This window comes from Harmonia axyridis, chromosome 2 (genome assembly GCF_914767665.1).
Source record: "Harmonia axyridis chromosome 2, icHarAxyr1.1, whole genome shotgun sequence".
Classification (NCBI taxonomy): Eukaryota; Metazoa; Arthropoda; class Insecta; order Coleoptera; family Coccinellidae; genus Harmonia; species Harmonia axyridis.
In genome coordinates, this window is record NC_059502.1 from 63590848 (window position 1) to 63609666 (window position 18819).

The following is an 18819-nucleotide window of genomic DNA, read 5'->3' on the forward strand; positions in this document are numbered from 1 at the left end:
ACATGACTTCCGGTATGCGCAGTAGTCGAATTTTTGGGTTGCGCAGTTATCCGTCCGAATTCCGATTCATTTTTAATTTGGTGGTGTCGAGATGCTTCCGACCTGGATCGAGTTCAATTTCCTCAGATCAGATCTTATGATTGGTGCCCAGACTTCCTTGATCTCCAAAGACGGCATGCTTATGGGAGTGATGGTCATGAATGATGCTTCTTGGAGTTTCCTCCGTTTTGATCATTTTTCCTCTCATATTATGGAAGCTTCATCCCATTTGATCCTATGTTCCTCATCCCAAGCATGTTGGACTAGCCTGGATTTATCTGTTTCCCCTAGTTCCCTTAGTTAAAACTTTTTTCATATAGAGCAGATGGTGTCTACCCGCCTATTGGTTTTCCACAGAACCTGCTTGTGAGCAGACACTGCATGAATAGTTTGAAATGTCGACGAGAATGTCATTCAGTTGTATTTACTCACAAACTAATAAACGGTGTCATTAAAGATCCTTGCATTCTCGAAAAACTAAATTTTGCTATTCCAAGACCACCCTCTAGACTCTAGAGTTAGAAATACATTAAAGTTTTCACCGCTTTATAATTTGTGTGATGTCTGTAATATTATAAGTTCTCACTTGGATATTTTCAATTGTTCCATTTTAAATATCAGATCACATTATTTTGACTGACTGAGCATTTTTGTTATCGTTTTTTTTTCTCAGAATATGTAATATTAGTGTATACTTTATTTTTCATATGTTCCTTGTTCTGTAGTTGGGTTTAAACCTGTAGAAAATTGTATATATTGAATGAATAAATAAATAAATAAGGCTCCCAGGTGCGAATATTCCTACTGCATCTGAATGATATGGGTCCTACTAATTTATTATCGATTGATAATTTGTTAATCGGAAAGTATCGACTATCGATTGATAGTTTGATGTCGGTAGTACCGATAATATCAAACTATCAATTGATAATAATATTAGGATCCAGAATCAGTTGCGGTACGAATATTCGCGTTTGCCGCGCTAGTTTATGAGAGCATTTAGGCTCCTTTAGAGCACATTCTCAAATTGTTTGGAAATAGTGGAAACACAAGGGGTATCAAAAAAGTGAAAAATGGTCAAACATATATTGTTTATTACAGAACACTGTTTTTTTATCGAATTTTCAGATTGCATGGAATAAATTAAACTGGAGGTTATTTGAAAAGAGCTATATAGCCCAGTTTTCCCGGGGATTCCTTCTATACTTAGTTTTCTGCCCCTGAATGTTTATACCATACCCATAAGAATTTCCTCGAAATCTCTTTGTATTGACATCAATGATCAGCGGATGGTTCAATTAGTTGTAAATAACCTAAATCAGTTCATTTAACTATATGCTTCTAAGCCGAAATCAAGTTGAACGAAATTGTTATAATTGAATCCGTTTCTTGTTAACGATTTCAGTTTCAATTACCGAATTAATTGTAGGTTTTCACATCCTGCATGGAACATGTCATTGTAAAGCTATTACCAGGTTTTTCATTGTAAAACCTTTATGGTATTTTTTTTTTAGTTATCTTCGATTTATTCTATTGATCAGGCTGAACTTTAACAATGCAATCAGTGGCATCTTTGTTATTATTTGTTACGATTAGTGCAGTATATTCGGTAAGAATTAATTGGTATAGAAAAATTTTTATAAGTTTTCTCGAACAATATCGATTGAACCAAATTTCATAATTCAACATCGTTGAAAAGTTTTTGAATCATTAATTCTTTTTTGACATTTATATATTTTAATTGGTAGATAAATGCAATTATTATGAATAAGAAGATCTGAATATTTGTAAGAACGCTCAAATTAAATCACTAATAACTCAGCTGAACCTTTAAATTCGATTATTTTGCATTTGCATAGGTTCTTAGTTCTTGAATATACAATTAATATATGTCGTCAAGTTCGAACTATCGGTAATCGGTCATTAAAGTATCAACTTCAATTTTTCTAGGATGAAATGAAGTGCCCCAAACCTGAACAATTAGAATACAAAGAATCCTACTGCTACAAAAATCATGTCGATATATTGGATCGACTATATGAGTCTTCACAATCACTCATCAATCTAGCCAAGAAAAAACTGGGAAAAGAAGTGATAGAAAATGAAAAAGTTCCTGAAAAGGTAGCTTTCAGTGAATTGAGAGAAATTCAAATGAATAACATTAAAATTTTTTCAGTGTGAGTACTACCAATGTATTCTTCAAGAACTTCATATGGTAAGTGCGTTAATTCAATAAAAATATTTGTGATTTAAACTTGAAAAGAAAGATTATAATAATGAATTCAAAAGTTATATTCGAATACAATATCTGATGTAATATGAGGTCAATTTGTTAAATTTATATAACTTTCAGTTGAATTCTAAAAAATATCCTATATACGACGTTATCAAAACCTGGATAGAAGAACACGTCGTATTATCACAAGGAATGGATTTGCTCCTAAGACTCAATTCATGCAATGATGCTTTATCAAATAGTACAGGTAACTTAGTCTAATGTGGTTGTATGAATTAGATGAACTGATTGAAGGGAAAAATTGTGCGAATATTTTTTTCTTTCAGTACAAAATCTACGTTTTAAAGGTAACCTTCAAATGGAAGAATATTTAAACGAAGGTAAAAAAATAAAAACATTCATTTATACAAATCAAAAAAATCAATTTGGGATTGAATTTATTTTTTAGATGAAAACGATGTAATCAGAAAATGCGAGATGAATGCTGAATTTGTGAGATGTTTGTCCTTGCAGAAGGGAGTAAGTGAAGAGAAATTTGCATCAGCACATTTTATAGAACTTTTTTTTAGTGTCCGGTTTTCCAATACCCTTAGGAGCTAATTAAAATAACCCATATTCTTCTAAGGTGGAGTGCATTTTCAATTCAGGAAAGAAGTGCCTACACATATACAAAAAACTAAAATGTGAAATATAATTCATTGTTTCAGCTATATGTATGTAAACTAATAAACTATAGTAATGCATGTTTCCCTAAATTTCCTGAAAAAATGTTGTTGTTTTATTTTCCACAATTTTTAACTACGCTACTGGTTGCTGTTTACATAAAGTTCATTGAATGGATATGGGTACTTCTGGTACATTCACATTACAGAACACTAATGCATCATTTATATTACCAATGAATTGCAATTTGCATTTCATTGTTGATGTGGAGCAATGTATGAAAAATTATCGAGGGCCGTGCCTTATTCAACTGAGAAAAAATTCTGTCGAATTCTAGGTTCCGAACATTCAAATTCCATCCCAAACATAAATGAAAGCTCTCCAGTAGTAAATACTGTAAGAAATCAATTTTCAAAGCTCCATAGCTGGAAAACTGGTAATTTCCGAGCTTTGTGGATATACTTTCAAGATTATCCCATCAAGAACTACAACTAAATTCACAGAAAGCCATTTCCCTAATTAAATGTGCAGGGTCCAGAGTAGTCCATATCTCTGGCGGGATGCTTCATACTTTTCAACTTGATTCAAGTTTATACATATATAGTTTACGAATTTACCGAAAAAATAGACCAGTTTCTCTAAAAATTCTGTTAGTTCTCCTTTGAAAACGTTTTTTCTCTCTCAACTTGTATTTTCCTTATAGCAATGAACAAAGAAATTCAAGAAAATTTAACTTTCTCAGACCAGTTTTTTCATTATTGGAGAACAAGTATCAAAACTATCTTCACTACTGTAATATTTCCCCACTTCCATAAAAAAAACACTTGATAGATACCCATTCCAAAGAATATTTTCAACCAGATTTTAATTGAATACTTCATAAAAACTTAATAATTAAACGGAGAAATGAAATACTATACTTAGTTTTATTTTTTATTAAATTATCAAAACATCAATATGTGCAATATCTTCAGGTCCTTGGCTGTTAAAATATTGTACAGAATCATGTTTTTCCGACGTTCTCCATAAAATTACTGCAACAAAAAAAAAATAGTAATTAGAATTCGTAAAAATATCAATTTGATACGAGCAATGAAATATTTGTTAAGGGATCAGCAATAAATAAATGAAAAAAAAATTGAAGCCACATAAAACTGAAATAATTAAAAAAACAAATGAAAATATGTTAATACGGAAGGTGTTAACCAATCACTTCGTGTAGAAATTCCTCTACACAAAACTATACAATTAACGATTATTTATGGAATGTGGGGTAGGAAGAAGAACCACTCTGTACATACATAATATGTTGAAAAATTATTTTTTGCCTCCCTGTAAATTAATAATACATTTACAAAAAAATTGAAGTAATATCAACCAAGTTCCAAGTGTAAAGTTACCCTTTTATTTACTCAGGCAAAATTAGGGAAATCGACAATTTCATAATAAAGTTTGTAGTTACTTTTCCCTCTAACACTTTCTTCGATTTTAGCAGTTTTTCTTTAACTGTAGCCGTCCTCATTTACATGTTTTTGATATACAGGGGAGGGCAAAAAAAGAGACAGAAGGATTTATTCAGAACAACCTGTATGTGTGTTTACGAAAACTGATATATTGCATCTTTTTCTGAACATATCTTTTATTTAATGGGATATCTTACTTCGAAAGAAATAACAGGTCTTTAAATGGTACCGTTGTTGGATGAGAAATTTATGTCTTGAATTGCAAAGCTCTCAATAATAGTTAACATACAACTTAATATATTGAAGCATCAAACATTCAACATCAATTCCAGAATTTTGATATTGTTGAATGGAATTTCATTATATATGAAAAAGTTCATTGAAACCAAGTTGATGGTCGTCATTCCATAATACAATGACAAAAATTTTACTGTACGGAAACCATTAAATGTGAAGTTATTTCTTTTAAAAGTAAGATATTGCAATTCTAAAGAAGTAAATATTATTGTCTATCAACGATTCACTCCTCAGAGTTATCTAAATAAAGGCTTACTTTTTAATCACCCCTGCATATAACAAGAAGCCGAGTAACTGAACAGTTATGTATCAGAGGAATCAAATTATAAATAAAACAATTATAGCATAATTCCGAGAAAGGGTACAAGAGAAAATTAACTATAAACTTCGTTGGGATTTGTCGGTACCCCTAATTTTGATGGTGTTACTAGTAGTGAAGTTTTTCTAGTTTAATAGACAGCAGTTGAATAAATGAAACCAAGAAAAATGTCTTTTATATAGAATAATGATGAACGGCAAAAGTGAAAAAGGACTATATTACTAATAACTTCAAAATTAATGATAATAATTCTCTCAATAGAACCTAGAATATGATGAATGAAAGTGATACTAACCTTCTTGGCTGCAGCACCAACTTTAGTTTTTTTGGTACCCCTAACTTTCTTCATTCTGTTCTTCCTTTCTTTACGTTGTTTCCTGGTTTGTGTTTTCTTTTCATACAAACCATGCCTTGCTAACCTATGTTTTGGCTCAAATTTTTTAGCGAAATCCAAAGTATCATAAATTAGAGCGAACCCAGTTGATTTACCACCTCCGAAATTCGTTTTGAAACCGAAAACGAAGACTACATCTGGGGTAACCTAAAATTATAAAAATCAACATTTTCATTGCATTCATAGGTATGATATTATAACATACTTTGTACATTTTAGCTAACTTCTCCCTGATGTCGGTTTTTTTAACCGAAGGCTGTCCTGGGTGGAGAACATCAACGACCATTTGTTTGCGACATAACAATCTGTTGGTCATGAATTTCCGCGTACGGATGGTAGCAGTTGATTCCGACTGAAAAATACAACAAATTAATAGTCAATATAGTGAGGTTGGAATCTGAGAAAAAACTTGGAAAAAGATAAATTAAAAAAAAAATACTACAAGGCATCATTTCTTTAATTAGAATACTCATTGTTATTAATAAAATAATTATTGAATATAAATAGATCAGATAAATAAATTTAGAAAAGATTTACTTACCATTTTGATTTAACAAACACTCAACAGTAACCTCAATGTACTTGCGACTTGAAAAGAAACGTGACAACGATGACAGATAGTAACTCGAGCATTGAAAGAGCGATCATAGAATAATATAATTTTTTTTCTTAACACCAATATGTATGGAATTTTTAAAAATATTTTCTACAAAATATAATGAAAATATCAATTGTGAAAATTTCGATTATTCAACTGAAAATTTTCAATTCTCTTTTGAGGAGTACATCTTCATCATAGGACTAAAGCAATTCAATGGTAGGTTGCGCCATCTATAAACAACAAATCTTGAAAATGGGTCAAACAGCTGATCTCTATATACATACAACACAATTGATTTTATCTTTATATTTTCTATTCAAATCGTGGAAACAGCAGTAGGTGAATCAATATAAATTCATGAATATTTTCCATCAACCTCCCAACATTTTAGGTTAGAAGGAGTATTCCTAAATGTTGGCCACAAAATCATGTGTTGAACTGTGTGAATAAGAAGCAGTAGAGTAATTGAAACATTTCCCTTTTCAGTAGATTCACATGAGATCAAAGGAGGAAAGGAATGAAATTTATTGTGTTATACATTATGTAGTGAGAAATGTTACAGGTTGGGGGAAATAATGAGAAGCTCTTATTACCTAACTCATATTCTCAGAAATTCCTACCATTTCGGAGGAGAATTTAAAATTCTGCAATAGGTACTAAATTAACCACCTTTTTTTCGATTTAAATGGCGAATCGCTGTGTATTTAAATATAGAGACCAGCTGATCTAGAGCAGCTCGGCTCAGATCTTCCCACCAACATTTTGCTGACAAGATGATTGAACAAAGCAACTTAGAAACAGCTATTTTAGGACACTGTAAAATAACTATCTAAAACACGATTTTCATTTTATATTCTTTCAATGAAAATTAGATCCGATGTCCATTCCAGCGAATCAGTCAGGAAAATAAACAAATCCTGAATAACAATGATTTTGTGCTGTCTGGTTCTTGGAAATCCAGATAGCAATTGGTGTTGCCATAGAGGTACCTACATTTGATTTCATATTAAAGACAGCTTTGAGGAAGCATAATTAAATATTTAAAAGTTTTCATCTGAACAAGAAATTTTTTTGTTCATTCCATATTCAAATAAAATAATTATCAGTTTCAGGTCTTGGTAGAAGGTTTGATATGGACGAATCAAGTACTATATGGAATTGTTTTATAAAATTGATAAATGACTTATGAGTTGACTTCAGGAATCATTAACCGCCCTAGTGCATAGTACATTCAAAAGGTCTCATCTTCCGTTAGTATGTGCAAAGAGACAATTCTGGTAGTAACGGTTTGAAAGATAATAAGATCTGAAATTATAGAGCAGTCTGTGTTTTTGTCTGTACTCTAGTTGTGTTCTCTCTACATTCGGAGAGTCATTTTTGGATTTTGGAGATTATAGTTTGTACGTTTGAAACTTTTATAATGAGTGAAATACCTTCCACATCCAAAAGTGTTTAGGTTGGTGATCCAGCCTTTGAAAGTATCTTACTCCAATGGGCAGAAGAAGAAAGTATAGAAATTTTTGGGTATGATAGCTAGAAAATGTTGATGAGGATTATTTTGAAAAAAAGTGATTATGAAACTAGTTCAGAAATTGAAATTAGGGACACCTTAATACAAAAATTTGATACCTAATCTGTTGAAGACCCTCTACAAACAAAAATTTACAGTACCGCAAGAATCGTTTCAAGTAATCAACAGATAGATTTGTGTCTAGCACAAAAACACAGAAACATAATATTTATATTACTGAAGTTATCAGGACTGCATACTTCAGATGCATTGGGAAATAAAAGTGGTGTTCTTTTATTGATCACAGATCCATCCTGACTGAAACACGATGAGTTGTCTGATGGTTCATCAGGTGTATAACGAAAGAAAGAGCTGTATCGGTGATTAAAAGAACGAGTAACAGTACGATTTGATGCAACCGTGGTTGAAGTGCTGAATACTTTGCTGAACAAAAGAACACAACTAAAACCGATATGGTTATGGTTTCTTGCTGGAGTCTCTTGTTCTGTGAGAATTATAATAATAATAAACAAATCTTTATTTCTGATGGTGGATTAATGCACCTTTCCTAAGAAAAAATTACTATGAACTCTACCAGTACCAAGGAATTCTGTGGTGTTAAGTTATGCATTCTCTTGTTAGTTATTAGTGAAGGAAAGTGCACATGCTCGAATTACTTTATATTTGTTCTTTACTTTGATGTTCGACATTGATATTGTGAAAAAATAAAATTTAATTTTTTCAGATACACCCATAGAGTGATAAACATTAATCTGAGGATACACCGAATAATTTTCATTATGGAGTGTATAGATCTATATTCTATACACTCCCATTGAGATAGAATAGTATAATTGATATCTATTCTATTGGTGGATTTATGCGCCGTACCTAAGGACTAAGAACTATGAACTAAGAACTAAACCTAAGAATTCAGTGGCGTTTATGCAATTTCATGTTAGTTCCTAGTTGAGACATGCGCACGTGCTCGAACTACTTTCTATTTGTTCTATACTTTGATTTTGACATCGATATTTATTGTGAAAAAAATTCAATTCAATTTTTCCAAATACACCTAATACTTTTTATCGATAAACACGAATAAAGAACATAAAATGATAGAAACTGGTACTCGTTAATACTGAAATTCTATGCAGCGCACGCGCACTTCCTTATTTTACCTGAACCCTTAGTTCTTAGTTAACAGTTGGCCTGTTATGGTGGATTTATGCACCAGTCCTAAGAACTAAGACTAAACCTAAGAACTAAGACCTAAGAATTGAACGCTAACAAATCAATGAGGGCGTTTATGCACGTTTCCTAAGAACTAAGAACTAGGGATGTGTCGTTCACGAACGAACGGATCAAAAGACCCGGGTCTTCAAAACGAATGGTTCGATCGGGTCGTCTCGCTGAAAATGATTCGTTCGTTCGAACCGATCCAGATGAGTCAAACTTTCACGTTCAGTTCATTCAATCTGTGGATCTTTTAGGTCCCAAAGATCGAAAGATCCATGGAATGGTTCGTTTTTCTAGTCTAGGTAGACTATTTCGGATGGGTTGACCGCAAAGAAACATCTGGTAGTAATAAAATACATCAATTTCGCAGATGAATCATCGGCTCGGCAGTCGGCACCCGGTTTTGAACAAAAATGATAGATAGTAACTGTCTGTAATGGCTCCCTCTCATGATTATTACCAATTATGATATCTTGAAAATGTGTTAATGTATATTGTTTATTATTTTTCGATAAAAATTTTTCAGAAACATGAATGTAGTTTAGTTAAAACTATACATTCATGATTTATTAGTAGCTAAAACCTCGAATAGTCCGCAATCATTCAATTTGAACGAGACATAAATTGGTTTATGAAATTTTTTCATAATCATTACATGGATCAGATCTCAACTCAATTAACTCAATTCATTATATTCGGCCAATTCGGTAACTTATAACTTCTTGATAATGGATTATCTCCTTTATGTTTATTATCATGTCTCGAATATATCATTATCACGAATTCTCGATCCTATTAAAAACATACCGATCCACAAATACAAAGGTGATCTTAACTTAACAAAAACATTCTTAACCTTAACTTGACCAGGTAAAGAAAAGAAGGAACGAAAGAACCAGATCTACGGATCTTTGAATCATGCGCAAATCGTGCATGGTTCGATCTGAGCTAGTGAGCTGAAAAGAACCATTGGGTCAATTGAACGGGTCTTTTGAACCGGGTCGTCAGAGCTATTGATCTGGTTCGACCCGGGTCGTCGAAATTGAACGAACCACACATCCCTACTAAGAACTAATATTAGCAGGCCAACTAAGAACTAAGGGCTCAGGTAAAATATAGAAGTGCATGTGCGCCGCATAGAATTTCAATATTAACGAGTACCAGTTTCTAGCATTTTATGTTCTTTATTCGTGTTTATCGATAAAAAATATTAGGTGTATTTGAAAAAATTAAATTTCAGTTTTTCACAATAAATATCAACGTCAAACATCAAAGTATAGAACAAATAGAAAGTAGTTCGAGCACGTGCGCATGCTTTAACTAAGAACTAACAAGAGAGTGCATAAACGCCACTGAATTCTTAGGTTTAGTTCTTAGTTCATAGTTCTTAGTCCTCAGTTCTTAGGTACGGTGCATAAATCCACCATTAGTGTTAGTTCTTAGGAAACGTGCATAAACGCCCTCATTGATGGTGGATTTATGCACCGTACCTAAGAACTAAGAACTAAACCTAAGAATTCAGTGGCGTTTATGCACTCTCTTGTTAGTTCTTAGTTAAGGCATGCGCACGTGCCTGAACTACTTTCTATTTGTTCTATACTTTGATGTTTGACGTTGATATTTATTGTGAAAAAATTAAATTTAATTTTTTCAAATACACCTAATACTTTTCATCGATAAACACGAATAAAGAACATAAAATGATAGAAACTGGTACGCGTTAATATTGAAATTCTATGCGGCGCACGGGCACTTCTATATTTTACCTGAGCCCTTAGTTCTTAGTTAACAATTGGCCTGTTAGTGTTAGTTTTCAGGAAACGTGCATAAACGCCCTCATTGATTTGTTAGCGTTCAATTCTTAGGTCATAGTTCTTAAGTTTAGTCTTAGTTCTTAGGACTGGTGCATAAATCCACCATAAGAATTGGGTATTAATTTCACTATTTTGCATCTCGCTTCATTATTTCATTTCGATCCTATGATTCAATTGTAAGGGGAACAGAATTCCAGATGGGTGTAACTCCAGAACTATCCAAAAGATTCTGATTATTAATAAACAAAACACCGATATATGAAGACCTTGAACTCGAATCAGTTCGGAGTGTAGGCGGTTCGAGACTCACATGATAGATTTACTTCTATGCAACAATACTAACTGACAAAGAAATTGCAGTTTCTTTGTCAGTTAGTATATTTGTATTGATAATTTAATCTGTTTTATAATACTCCAATCTTTGCTACGTCAATGTGAATGAATGTAGCAATCGATGTATGGACAAGATTTTATGCAAATAGCTGTGATAGATTCCTAGAACATCTATTGATAGCGGAAGTTCGAGTTGCCTGACTTCAACTGCGACGGCTATCTGCTGCAATGTACCGAGAGGATTTAACGTAATTGCCAAACACTCAGAATATTGAGGAAATTCTGTAGATTTTCCGGTTTTGAGGTTAATGCAGAATTCGATTATTTCTGCATTTAATATTGAATTAGTCTGGAAGGAAATTTCTTTACTCATTGTGCAAATTGTCAGACATAAATTTTAAACTAGATGGGGGGCTTTCTGATTGCATCTACGATGGAAAAAAGGACTTGAGAGTGAAGAATCGATGAAATTTTCTCTCCTAATTTTCGAACTGAGGACAACCGGCTTATTTTGATTTTAGATTAATGCGCAGAAGATCAAATAAAAAATGTAATGACTTTAAATCTATTCGTCATCTGTTGCACATCCATACTAATATTCAAACAAATATTTCATAAGATGTATTGCAAAACCAAAGTACCTATATCAACTGAGATATCATGAAAAAGAGAGCAATTGATCTTTCGATAGTACTTATTCGCTTTTTCTCTGTCATCTGAGTTTCTTCATCTTCAATCTTTGGAATTATTTGCATTCAATGCAGATTTGATTGTAGAACATTTTTCGAGAAATACATTGTTAAATATAATGTTTAATTATTTCAATGATTATACTGTACCTATTCCATTTTTTGCCACAAAGCCGTATGCTCAATAGTTTTATTCTTGAATTTTGGCAGAAATATTCAAGTGTTGAGACACTTCATCATAATATTCGATATGAATATATTTCTTTTGTGCTATAAAAAGAATTGAAGAACCCATGGTGTCAATTAAAACAAGGAACTGATAGAGATTTTGACGGATAACTAAACTGTTGAAGTTCATAATTTCACAGAATTTAGAATAATTCCAGCAACTTCACTAAGTAGCATTCTACCACGCTTGCGTCATAATAAGTATATTAGTGCAGTGGATTCGATAAGATGAGTCATTTCATTTTCATCTGCCTGATAGTTGAGGGGATTTTCAAGCTCATTATTATTCGAATATTATAAGGACGCACATAAAAGTGAAATCGATATGGACAAAAACCGCTCTGAAATCCCATTTAATACTTCAGACCATATCGAAGGTAACTGTCTATCAAACTGTTTCTCAAAAAAACAAGTAGAGAATTATAATGATATACATGTTATTCAAGATAATCCATCGTTTAGTTTGGAAATTAGTGAAATTGATGAGGATCGAAGGTGAGTTGACTGGATCCATTATAACCTATTATTTATTTAATGTTTCGGATTGTTATTCAGTTCTCCACCTACAAGTCCTTATTCTGTTTAGAGTTACCTACATATCGTTGAGCGCTCGCCCCAAAACATTGGAGTAACAATAATATCTGTGATTTTCCAATTTCAGACTAGGAATAGTCTCAAACGATGAGGTTCAACTCACTGATAACAAAATCGTGGTCAATTTCAAGAATATCCGTCCGGATATGTATCTGTATGATAACTTGCGAACTAAAATAGCTAAAAACATTGAATTCGGATCTCCAATACCGCGGTAAAATTCTTTAACAGATATTATACAGAGTGCATATGAATAGTTGTGAAAAAATTCAGGGAGAGATTCCTTATCAAAAAGTGGGATGGGACTTTCATATATGTTAGTGATAACCGATAAAATAGACGCGCTCCTCATTTTCGAACAAATTTCATCTAGTGGTTTGCTTCCGAATCGATTGAAATTTTCGTCACTTATAGACTTACTTGTGAGGTACCTGTTGCGTTAATATTTATTACTGGGATATAATCAAGCACGTTGAAATTATTCGCGATGTCTACCTGTGGACATTGCGGTGAATCATTCGATCGTCGTGAATAGCCGAGCGTCATATGCTCAGGCATCTGTGCAAAAACATATCAGGCTAAGTGTGTCGGGATCTCCCCGGATTATTTACAATGCTTGAAATCCCCTGGTGACTACCTCGGTAGCGCAGTGGATTGACAGTCGGCTGTGGCACCGAAGGTACCGGATTCGAATCCTGGCTAGGTCATGGATGTGTATGTCTGATGATGGTAAATGAATTTGATAGAGGTTATACAGGGTGTCCCGTAAAGACCACGTCAAACCAAGGGAGAAGGTAGATCAAAGGATAACCCACCTGCTATGACAAAATTCCCATTATAAAAGTCTTACCGTTTTCGAGATATTTTTTTTTGTTGAAAATAATGAATTTTTGCCCCTTTCAATAGTTTTGCCCTTACGGTTGGTACAATTTTACATCTTTCTGGTTAATTTTTTCAGTAAAATATTGCTGAAGAATGATTTTAACGTTTACATTAAAAACATCCTCCGAACATTTTAAAGGGGGGCTATGAGAAATATTTTTATTGGAAATTTTGGTAGTGGATTATTTTGTTCATGAAGTTTAATATTCTCGCACGTAAACAATTGCCATTGTTCACTAAGTAATGCAACATCGAAGATTTCTTAATAGAATTGACAAACTTGATTTTGTCAGAAACGTACCCATTTGTATAAAAACAGCCATATCTTTTTTCTTTGAATAACAAATGACTTGTGTGATACCTCTTTGAAATCACTATGAAATAGACAATTTATTGGTGTAATGTGCAGCAGTAGCTCGGTACATTTTTTTCCACTACGATGGGCTAAACTTCATGAACAAAATAATCCACTACCAAAATTTCCAATAAAAATATTTCTCATAGCCCCCCTTTAAAATTTTCGGAGGATGAATTCAATGTAAACGTTAAAATCATTCTTCAGCAATATTTTACTGAAAAAATTAACCAGAAAGATGTAAAATTGTACCAACCGTAAGGGCAAAACTATTGAAAGTGGCAAAAATTCATTATTTTCAAAAAAAAAAAAAATATCTCGAAAACGGTAAGACTTTTATAATGGGAATTTTGTCATAGCAGGTGGGTTATCCTTTGATCTACATTCTCCCTCGGTTTGACGTGGTTTTTACGGGACACCCTGTAGAAAAAATTTTAATGATGACTGGATGGGGATTCACCATGGTCAACAAAATAAAATTAAAACAAAGTCTCCTCGCTATCTCTATAATAATTATGTTTTCGAATTGCAGGTTTGATTCCTAACCTGACTTAACTTTTCATTATAAAAATATTGGGAGAACTCACATGAATCACTATTCTTTGTTAAAACTTTTTTTTTCATTTCAAATTTTTAACTTCACAGGTCCTCCAATGAATCTCAAACTAGCAACTACCCATATTATTCAATGGACTATCGTCACAAGGGGTTATTACTGATATTTGCACATTCCGAATTTGATCTTGAAGGTTATGAAGAAAGGGATTCCGAATTAGATATAAAGTTATTGAATGAGATGTTTTCAAGATTGAAATTCAAAATCAGAAAATACAAGGATAGGACGAAGGAACAAATCGAAGAAATAATTAATGAAGGTGAATAACTTCTGATAACTATAATTCAGGAGAAGTTCTAAGCTTAATGCAAGTATAAACTGTACACTGTACAGATATATTTGAATCAGGAACATAAGTGGGCCATGCTCAATAGATTCAAACTGGGACTGTAGATACAACCATAGTATAAGGAAAGGATAGTAAGCCAGTGTAGTGCTTTTTTCGATTTTGTTGATGTTGAGTGCCATCTAGTTGTACTCACGTTTAACTCGAATTTTACTGTCAAAATTTGGTCCGTAAAGTGGAGCCCTCTGAAAAAATTGGTGTTATTTTGAAGAACTAAAATATTTGAAATACAAGTGGTCAGAAGATTTCTATATTTTGATATTTTTTCTGCTCTGTAATAAGCATTTACGCCAGTGGCGTGTATTTGTGATAACTTAATAATGACATAAAATTGTTGGCAATGTCATGCGACCCCTTTTCAACCACGCCACTGAATGAATTATCGTATTATTTCTGCGCCATCTATAGCTCATATCTTTCATCGAGTTACTTCTCCAAATCCAAATCCAACTACAGTAGCGACCCCTGGTGACTATTTCCTTGCCGTCAAACGGCGGTTGGCTTACTATCCTTTCCTTATACCATGATACAACACCGCCAGAGTTTAAAGTTTTACTGCGATTCCTGATTTTGTATTGATATTATTTTGGATTATTACTGGTTCTTCCATTGTTGAAACAAAGAATCTTTTTACATAGGCATACAACTTTGCTTCCGCCATTTTTTCACCTAATTCGAGGCTTCATTATGAAAAACTGGTTCTACATTTATGATTCAAAGTATTGTCCATCGCTGGCCACTACTTTCTGCCATCTTTCGGGCAGCGTACGAATCCCGCGTTGAAAAAACTGGTCATATTTTGAAGCGATCCACGAATCGATCCAATTTTTTACTTCTTCATAAGACCAGAAGTGCTGATCAGCCAGGCCGTGTGCCATTGATTGAAACAAGTCATAATCTGTGGGAGCAACGTCTGGTGAAAACGTCGGGTGGGACAGGCTTCCCATTTCAACGTATCCAAGTATGTCTTGACCACTTTCGCAATATGGGGCCGAGCTTTGCCATACTGTAAAATCACTTTATCATGTATCTCGTTGTATTGCGACCGTTTATCTTTCAATATTCGGCTCAAATAGATGAATTGATTAATAGATTAATTCGATAACGATCGCCTGTGATTGTTGCAGTCAGTTTTAACAACTCATAATATACCACGCCGAGCTGGTCACACCAAATATCGAGCATGACCTTGGATCCGTGAATATTCGGTTTGGCCGTCGACTTGGAGGCATAGCCGGAATATCCCCATGATTTTTTGTGCTTGGGATAATCGTAACGAACCCATTTGTCGTCTCCAGTCAATATGCGAATCAGAAATCCCTTCCGTCTTTGCCTTGCTAGCAGCTGTTCACAAGCAAACAAACGCCGTTCAACATCTCTCGGCTTCAACTCGTACGGAAGCCAATTTCCTTGTTTCTGAATCTTTCTCATGACTTTCTTTCCCCAGGCGTTTTGAAATGGCGTGTTGCATCACTCACAATGATATTGCCAATTCTTGTTGCGTTTGAAATGAGTCTTGATGAAGTAATGCCTCCAATTCCACTTCTTCGAAAACCTTCTCTCTTCCACCGCCATGCTTCTCTTCGACGTCAAAATCACCGTTCTTGAAGCGTTGAAACCACTCTCGGCACGTTCTTTCACTGATAGCGGCCTCACCATAGGTATTTGAGAGCATCCGACGAGCCTCAGCCGCAGATTTCTTCATATTAAAGCAGACAATTGAAAACTCCCTCAAATGAGGAGAATTTGGCTCATAAGCTGCAAGTTCAATCAAGAATAACTCTATATGGCAGACACAAATTGAATAATATTTCAATGGCGTTATGTTTACGAATACCTAAGCTTATTCTATGATCTCTACGATCTATTTTTTTCGACTACCACTTACCGCTACAGCCAAAAACAGAAGCAAAGTTGTACCTACACCTAAGAACTGAAAATTTCAACTTCAAAATTTTAGATTATAATTGTATAAAGTCAACAATCTAAGTAGGAATTATATTAGAGATCTCAATGACTATATTTATTTGCAGTAACAAAACAAAAATTTGAAAAATATGCCAGCTTAGTTGTGGCAATATCGTCCCATGGAGGATCAGGCTTCATAGTTGCCAAAGATAAAATTTATTGTCCACATGATGTTTTCTATGAGCCTTTTGGGAAGGTAGAGACATTACAGGGAAAACCGAAAATATTTTTATTGGGCCCTTGCAGGGGGGAAAATACAGATAGAGGAATTGAGCTTTCATGTTGTTCTAATTCATCATTGGAGTTTGACTCTCCGCAAGAGGATAGTACTGATGGTGAGTAACTAATTTTCATCACTCGGTTAGCAAAGGGAAATATAGATCTATAGCGATCTAGAGATCAGGCTGTTCCTCAACAAGACGAAAGGAATTATCTTCCCGATAATCAAAATTATTCTTTCACTACTAGTGGCCTCAGCATAGGTATTTGAGAGCATTCGATGAGCCCCAGCCACAGCTGAAATGTTTAATCGTTTTGGTAATTTCCATTTCGTCATATTATTTTACCATATGTCTTCACTGTTTCCTGTTTAATTTATGTCGAAATTTCAATGAACCATTTCACAAGCGAGTTTTTTCTGGCTTCAATATTTTTACGAACCTAATGTAGTGACTCTTTACTTGCCCGAGAGATGGCGTCGTGGACTGCGCATCTCTCGGGAGATCGGAAACACTTGGGGATGGTGGGGGTATTTGGAAGGGATCACTGAGTGATCCCTGAGATCAGGGATCCTGGGACGAAACACCTCTTCAAATTAAGACATTCCTAGAAAATTTCATTATATTTTGTTCGATGAACATTAGATACATCGATGATAAAATTTTATTCTTTCAGGTCGTCAACTGAAATATTTACTTTTGGGTCACGACTTACCACCAGACTTTTTGCTTCTTTATTCCACAATTGAAGGTGAGTACTTATAGGTACCCTAAAATTCTTTTCAATTCAGGTTGAGAATTTATGCATCCAGTTGCGAAAGGTCTAATTTCATTTTGTGACATATTCCATACAAGATTTTTTTCTAATTTTGAAGAGAGTAATAATAATAATTAATGAAAATTGTGAAAACATAAATCAAGCCTCTTTACTGCTGTAACTCCATGTTAGATATCAGTTTGACATTTCGTAAAAAGTCTGAACAGAAGGTTTTTTTTTTACTTTTACGAAAGGAGTGTAATTCAGTTTATTTGTGTATTACATACATTCTCCGTTTCCTAAATCATATTTTCTATTTAAATTTGAATCAATAAAAAATAATTACATTTGTTACATTTTTCTTACGCTAAAATACTTTTTATGAAAAAGGTGTGGATTTTTCCAATTCGCAGACTTGTATTTTTGCCAGTGCTGCAGAAACGCTAGAGCAGGCCTTGCACTCTCAAATCTTATTTTTTTCTGATTTTATATTGTTCTAGACTCTAAGAACATAGGTTAATACTAAACGAGTTTTCATGAATTTATTTTTTCTGTTGAATATATACATAATATCTTTTATTGAATGATAGGAATGTGAGCTAGACCAGGCGTACAGTTTATTTTTCCACTACATGCATGGCCAGATATATTTAACTCATTAATTCTCTATGGATTTAAATGAAAGGAACAAATATGAAAAACTAATCACTTTTTTTTTCAGGATACTATGCTTACAGAAATGGCCAGTGGGGATCTCACTATCTCAAATATCTGAATGAGGCATTAAATGAGGATGTAACGGAAGATTTTTTAAGTATAATATGTAGAGCTAATAGAAAATTATCAATTGGTTTTTCATCGGTCTCTTCAGATACACAGAAGAATGATAATAAACAATGCATGAGTTTTGTCAGCAATTTAACTAAATTTCTTAAATTCCATTCAAGAAAATAAACATGTTAATCAGAAGTTTCGAATAGAAATTCACTCTGATAATCATGGAAATTTATGCTATTCAGAAGTCAATACCAAATTCACTAGGAATATAGTGAAAAATTTAATATTGATGTAATGACTCTCTTGTCCACAAAATCTTAATTATTGTTTAACGTACATATTATATATAAGGTATCATTGTACCAATTCATTGAAAAAATTTGAATTGTCAGTTGGATATAATTCTATCAAAAAGCAATGATTTTCATTTCTTTGAAGAGAAAGAATAAAGTCCTTCCTTGTCCTTGTTTTTTTCATTTTA

General features: G+C 33.5%; 3 protein-coding genes and 1 long non-coding RNA gene across 6 annotated transcripts; 3 read left to right on the top strand and 1 right to left on the bottom strand.

Annotated features, from left to right (window-relative positions):
* The first annotated feature begins 1231 nt into the window (after window positions 1–1231).
* On the top strand, window positions 1232–2882 carry LOC123673036. Its single transcript, XM_045607442.1, has 6 exons — window positions 1232–1648; window positions 1990–2160; window positions 2216–2254; window positions 2393–2522; window positions 2602–2655; window positions 2724–2882. Exons 1-6 carry the CDS (start codon window positions 1595–1597, stop codon window positions 2873–2875), a joined length of 600 nt encoding a protein of 199 aa, XP_045463398.1. The 5' UTR covers window positions 1232–1594; the 3' UTR covers window positions 2876–2882.
* A 978-nt stretch (window positions 2883–3860) lies between these two features.
* On the bottom strand, window positions 3861–6096 carry LOC123673100 (40S ribosomal protein S24). Of its 2 annotated transcripts, XM_045607528.1 has the most exons (5): window positions 5953–6096; window positions 5617–5763; window positions 5313–5558; window positions 4240–4270; window positions 3861–3972 (listed from the first exon to the last, which is right to left on the bottom strand). In XM_045607528.1, exons 1-4 carry the CDS (start codon window positions 5953–5955, stop codon window positions 4256–4258), a joined length of 411 nt encoding a protein of 136 aa, XP_045463484.1. In that variant the 5' UTR covers window positions 5956–6096; the 3' UTR covers window positions 3861–3972; window positions 4240–4255. The 2 variants fall into 2 exon arrangements, with proteins under 2 accessions (XP_045463484.1, XP_045463485.1); XM_045607529.1 differs by lacking the exon at window positions 4240–4270.
* Window positions 6097–6262: 166 nt separating this feature from the next.
* On the top strand, window positions 6263–8066 carry LOC123673101. Its single transcript, XR_006746430.1, has 3 exons — window positions 6263–6347; window positions 6404–6997; window positions 7119–8066. It is a non-coding gene; the product is annotated as an uncharacterized LOC123673101 (long non-coding RNA).
* Window positions 8067–12033: 3967 nt separating this feature from the next.
* LOC123672942 (caspase-3-like) lies at window positions 12034–18805 on the top strand. 2 transcript variants are annotated; one of them, XM_045607309.1, is made up of 6 exons: window positions 12058–12202; window positions 12272–12320; window positions 14302–14531; window positions 16652–16921; window positions 17481–17555; window positions 18283–18805. In XM_045607309.1, exons 1-6 carry the CDS (start codon window positions 12151–12153, stop codon window positions 18513–18515), a joined length of 909 nt encoding a protein of 302 aa, XP_045463265.1. In that variant the 5' UTR covers window positions 12058–12150; the 3' UTR covers window positions 18516–18805. The 2 variants fall into 2 exon arrangements, with proteins under 2 accessions (XP_045463264.1, XP_045463265.1); XM_045607308.1 differs by having other exon boundaries at window positions 12034–12320.
* The last annotated feature ends 14 nt before the right edge of the window (window positions 18806–18819 follow it).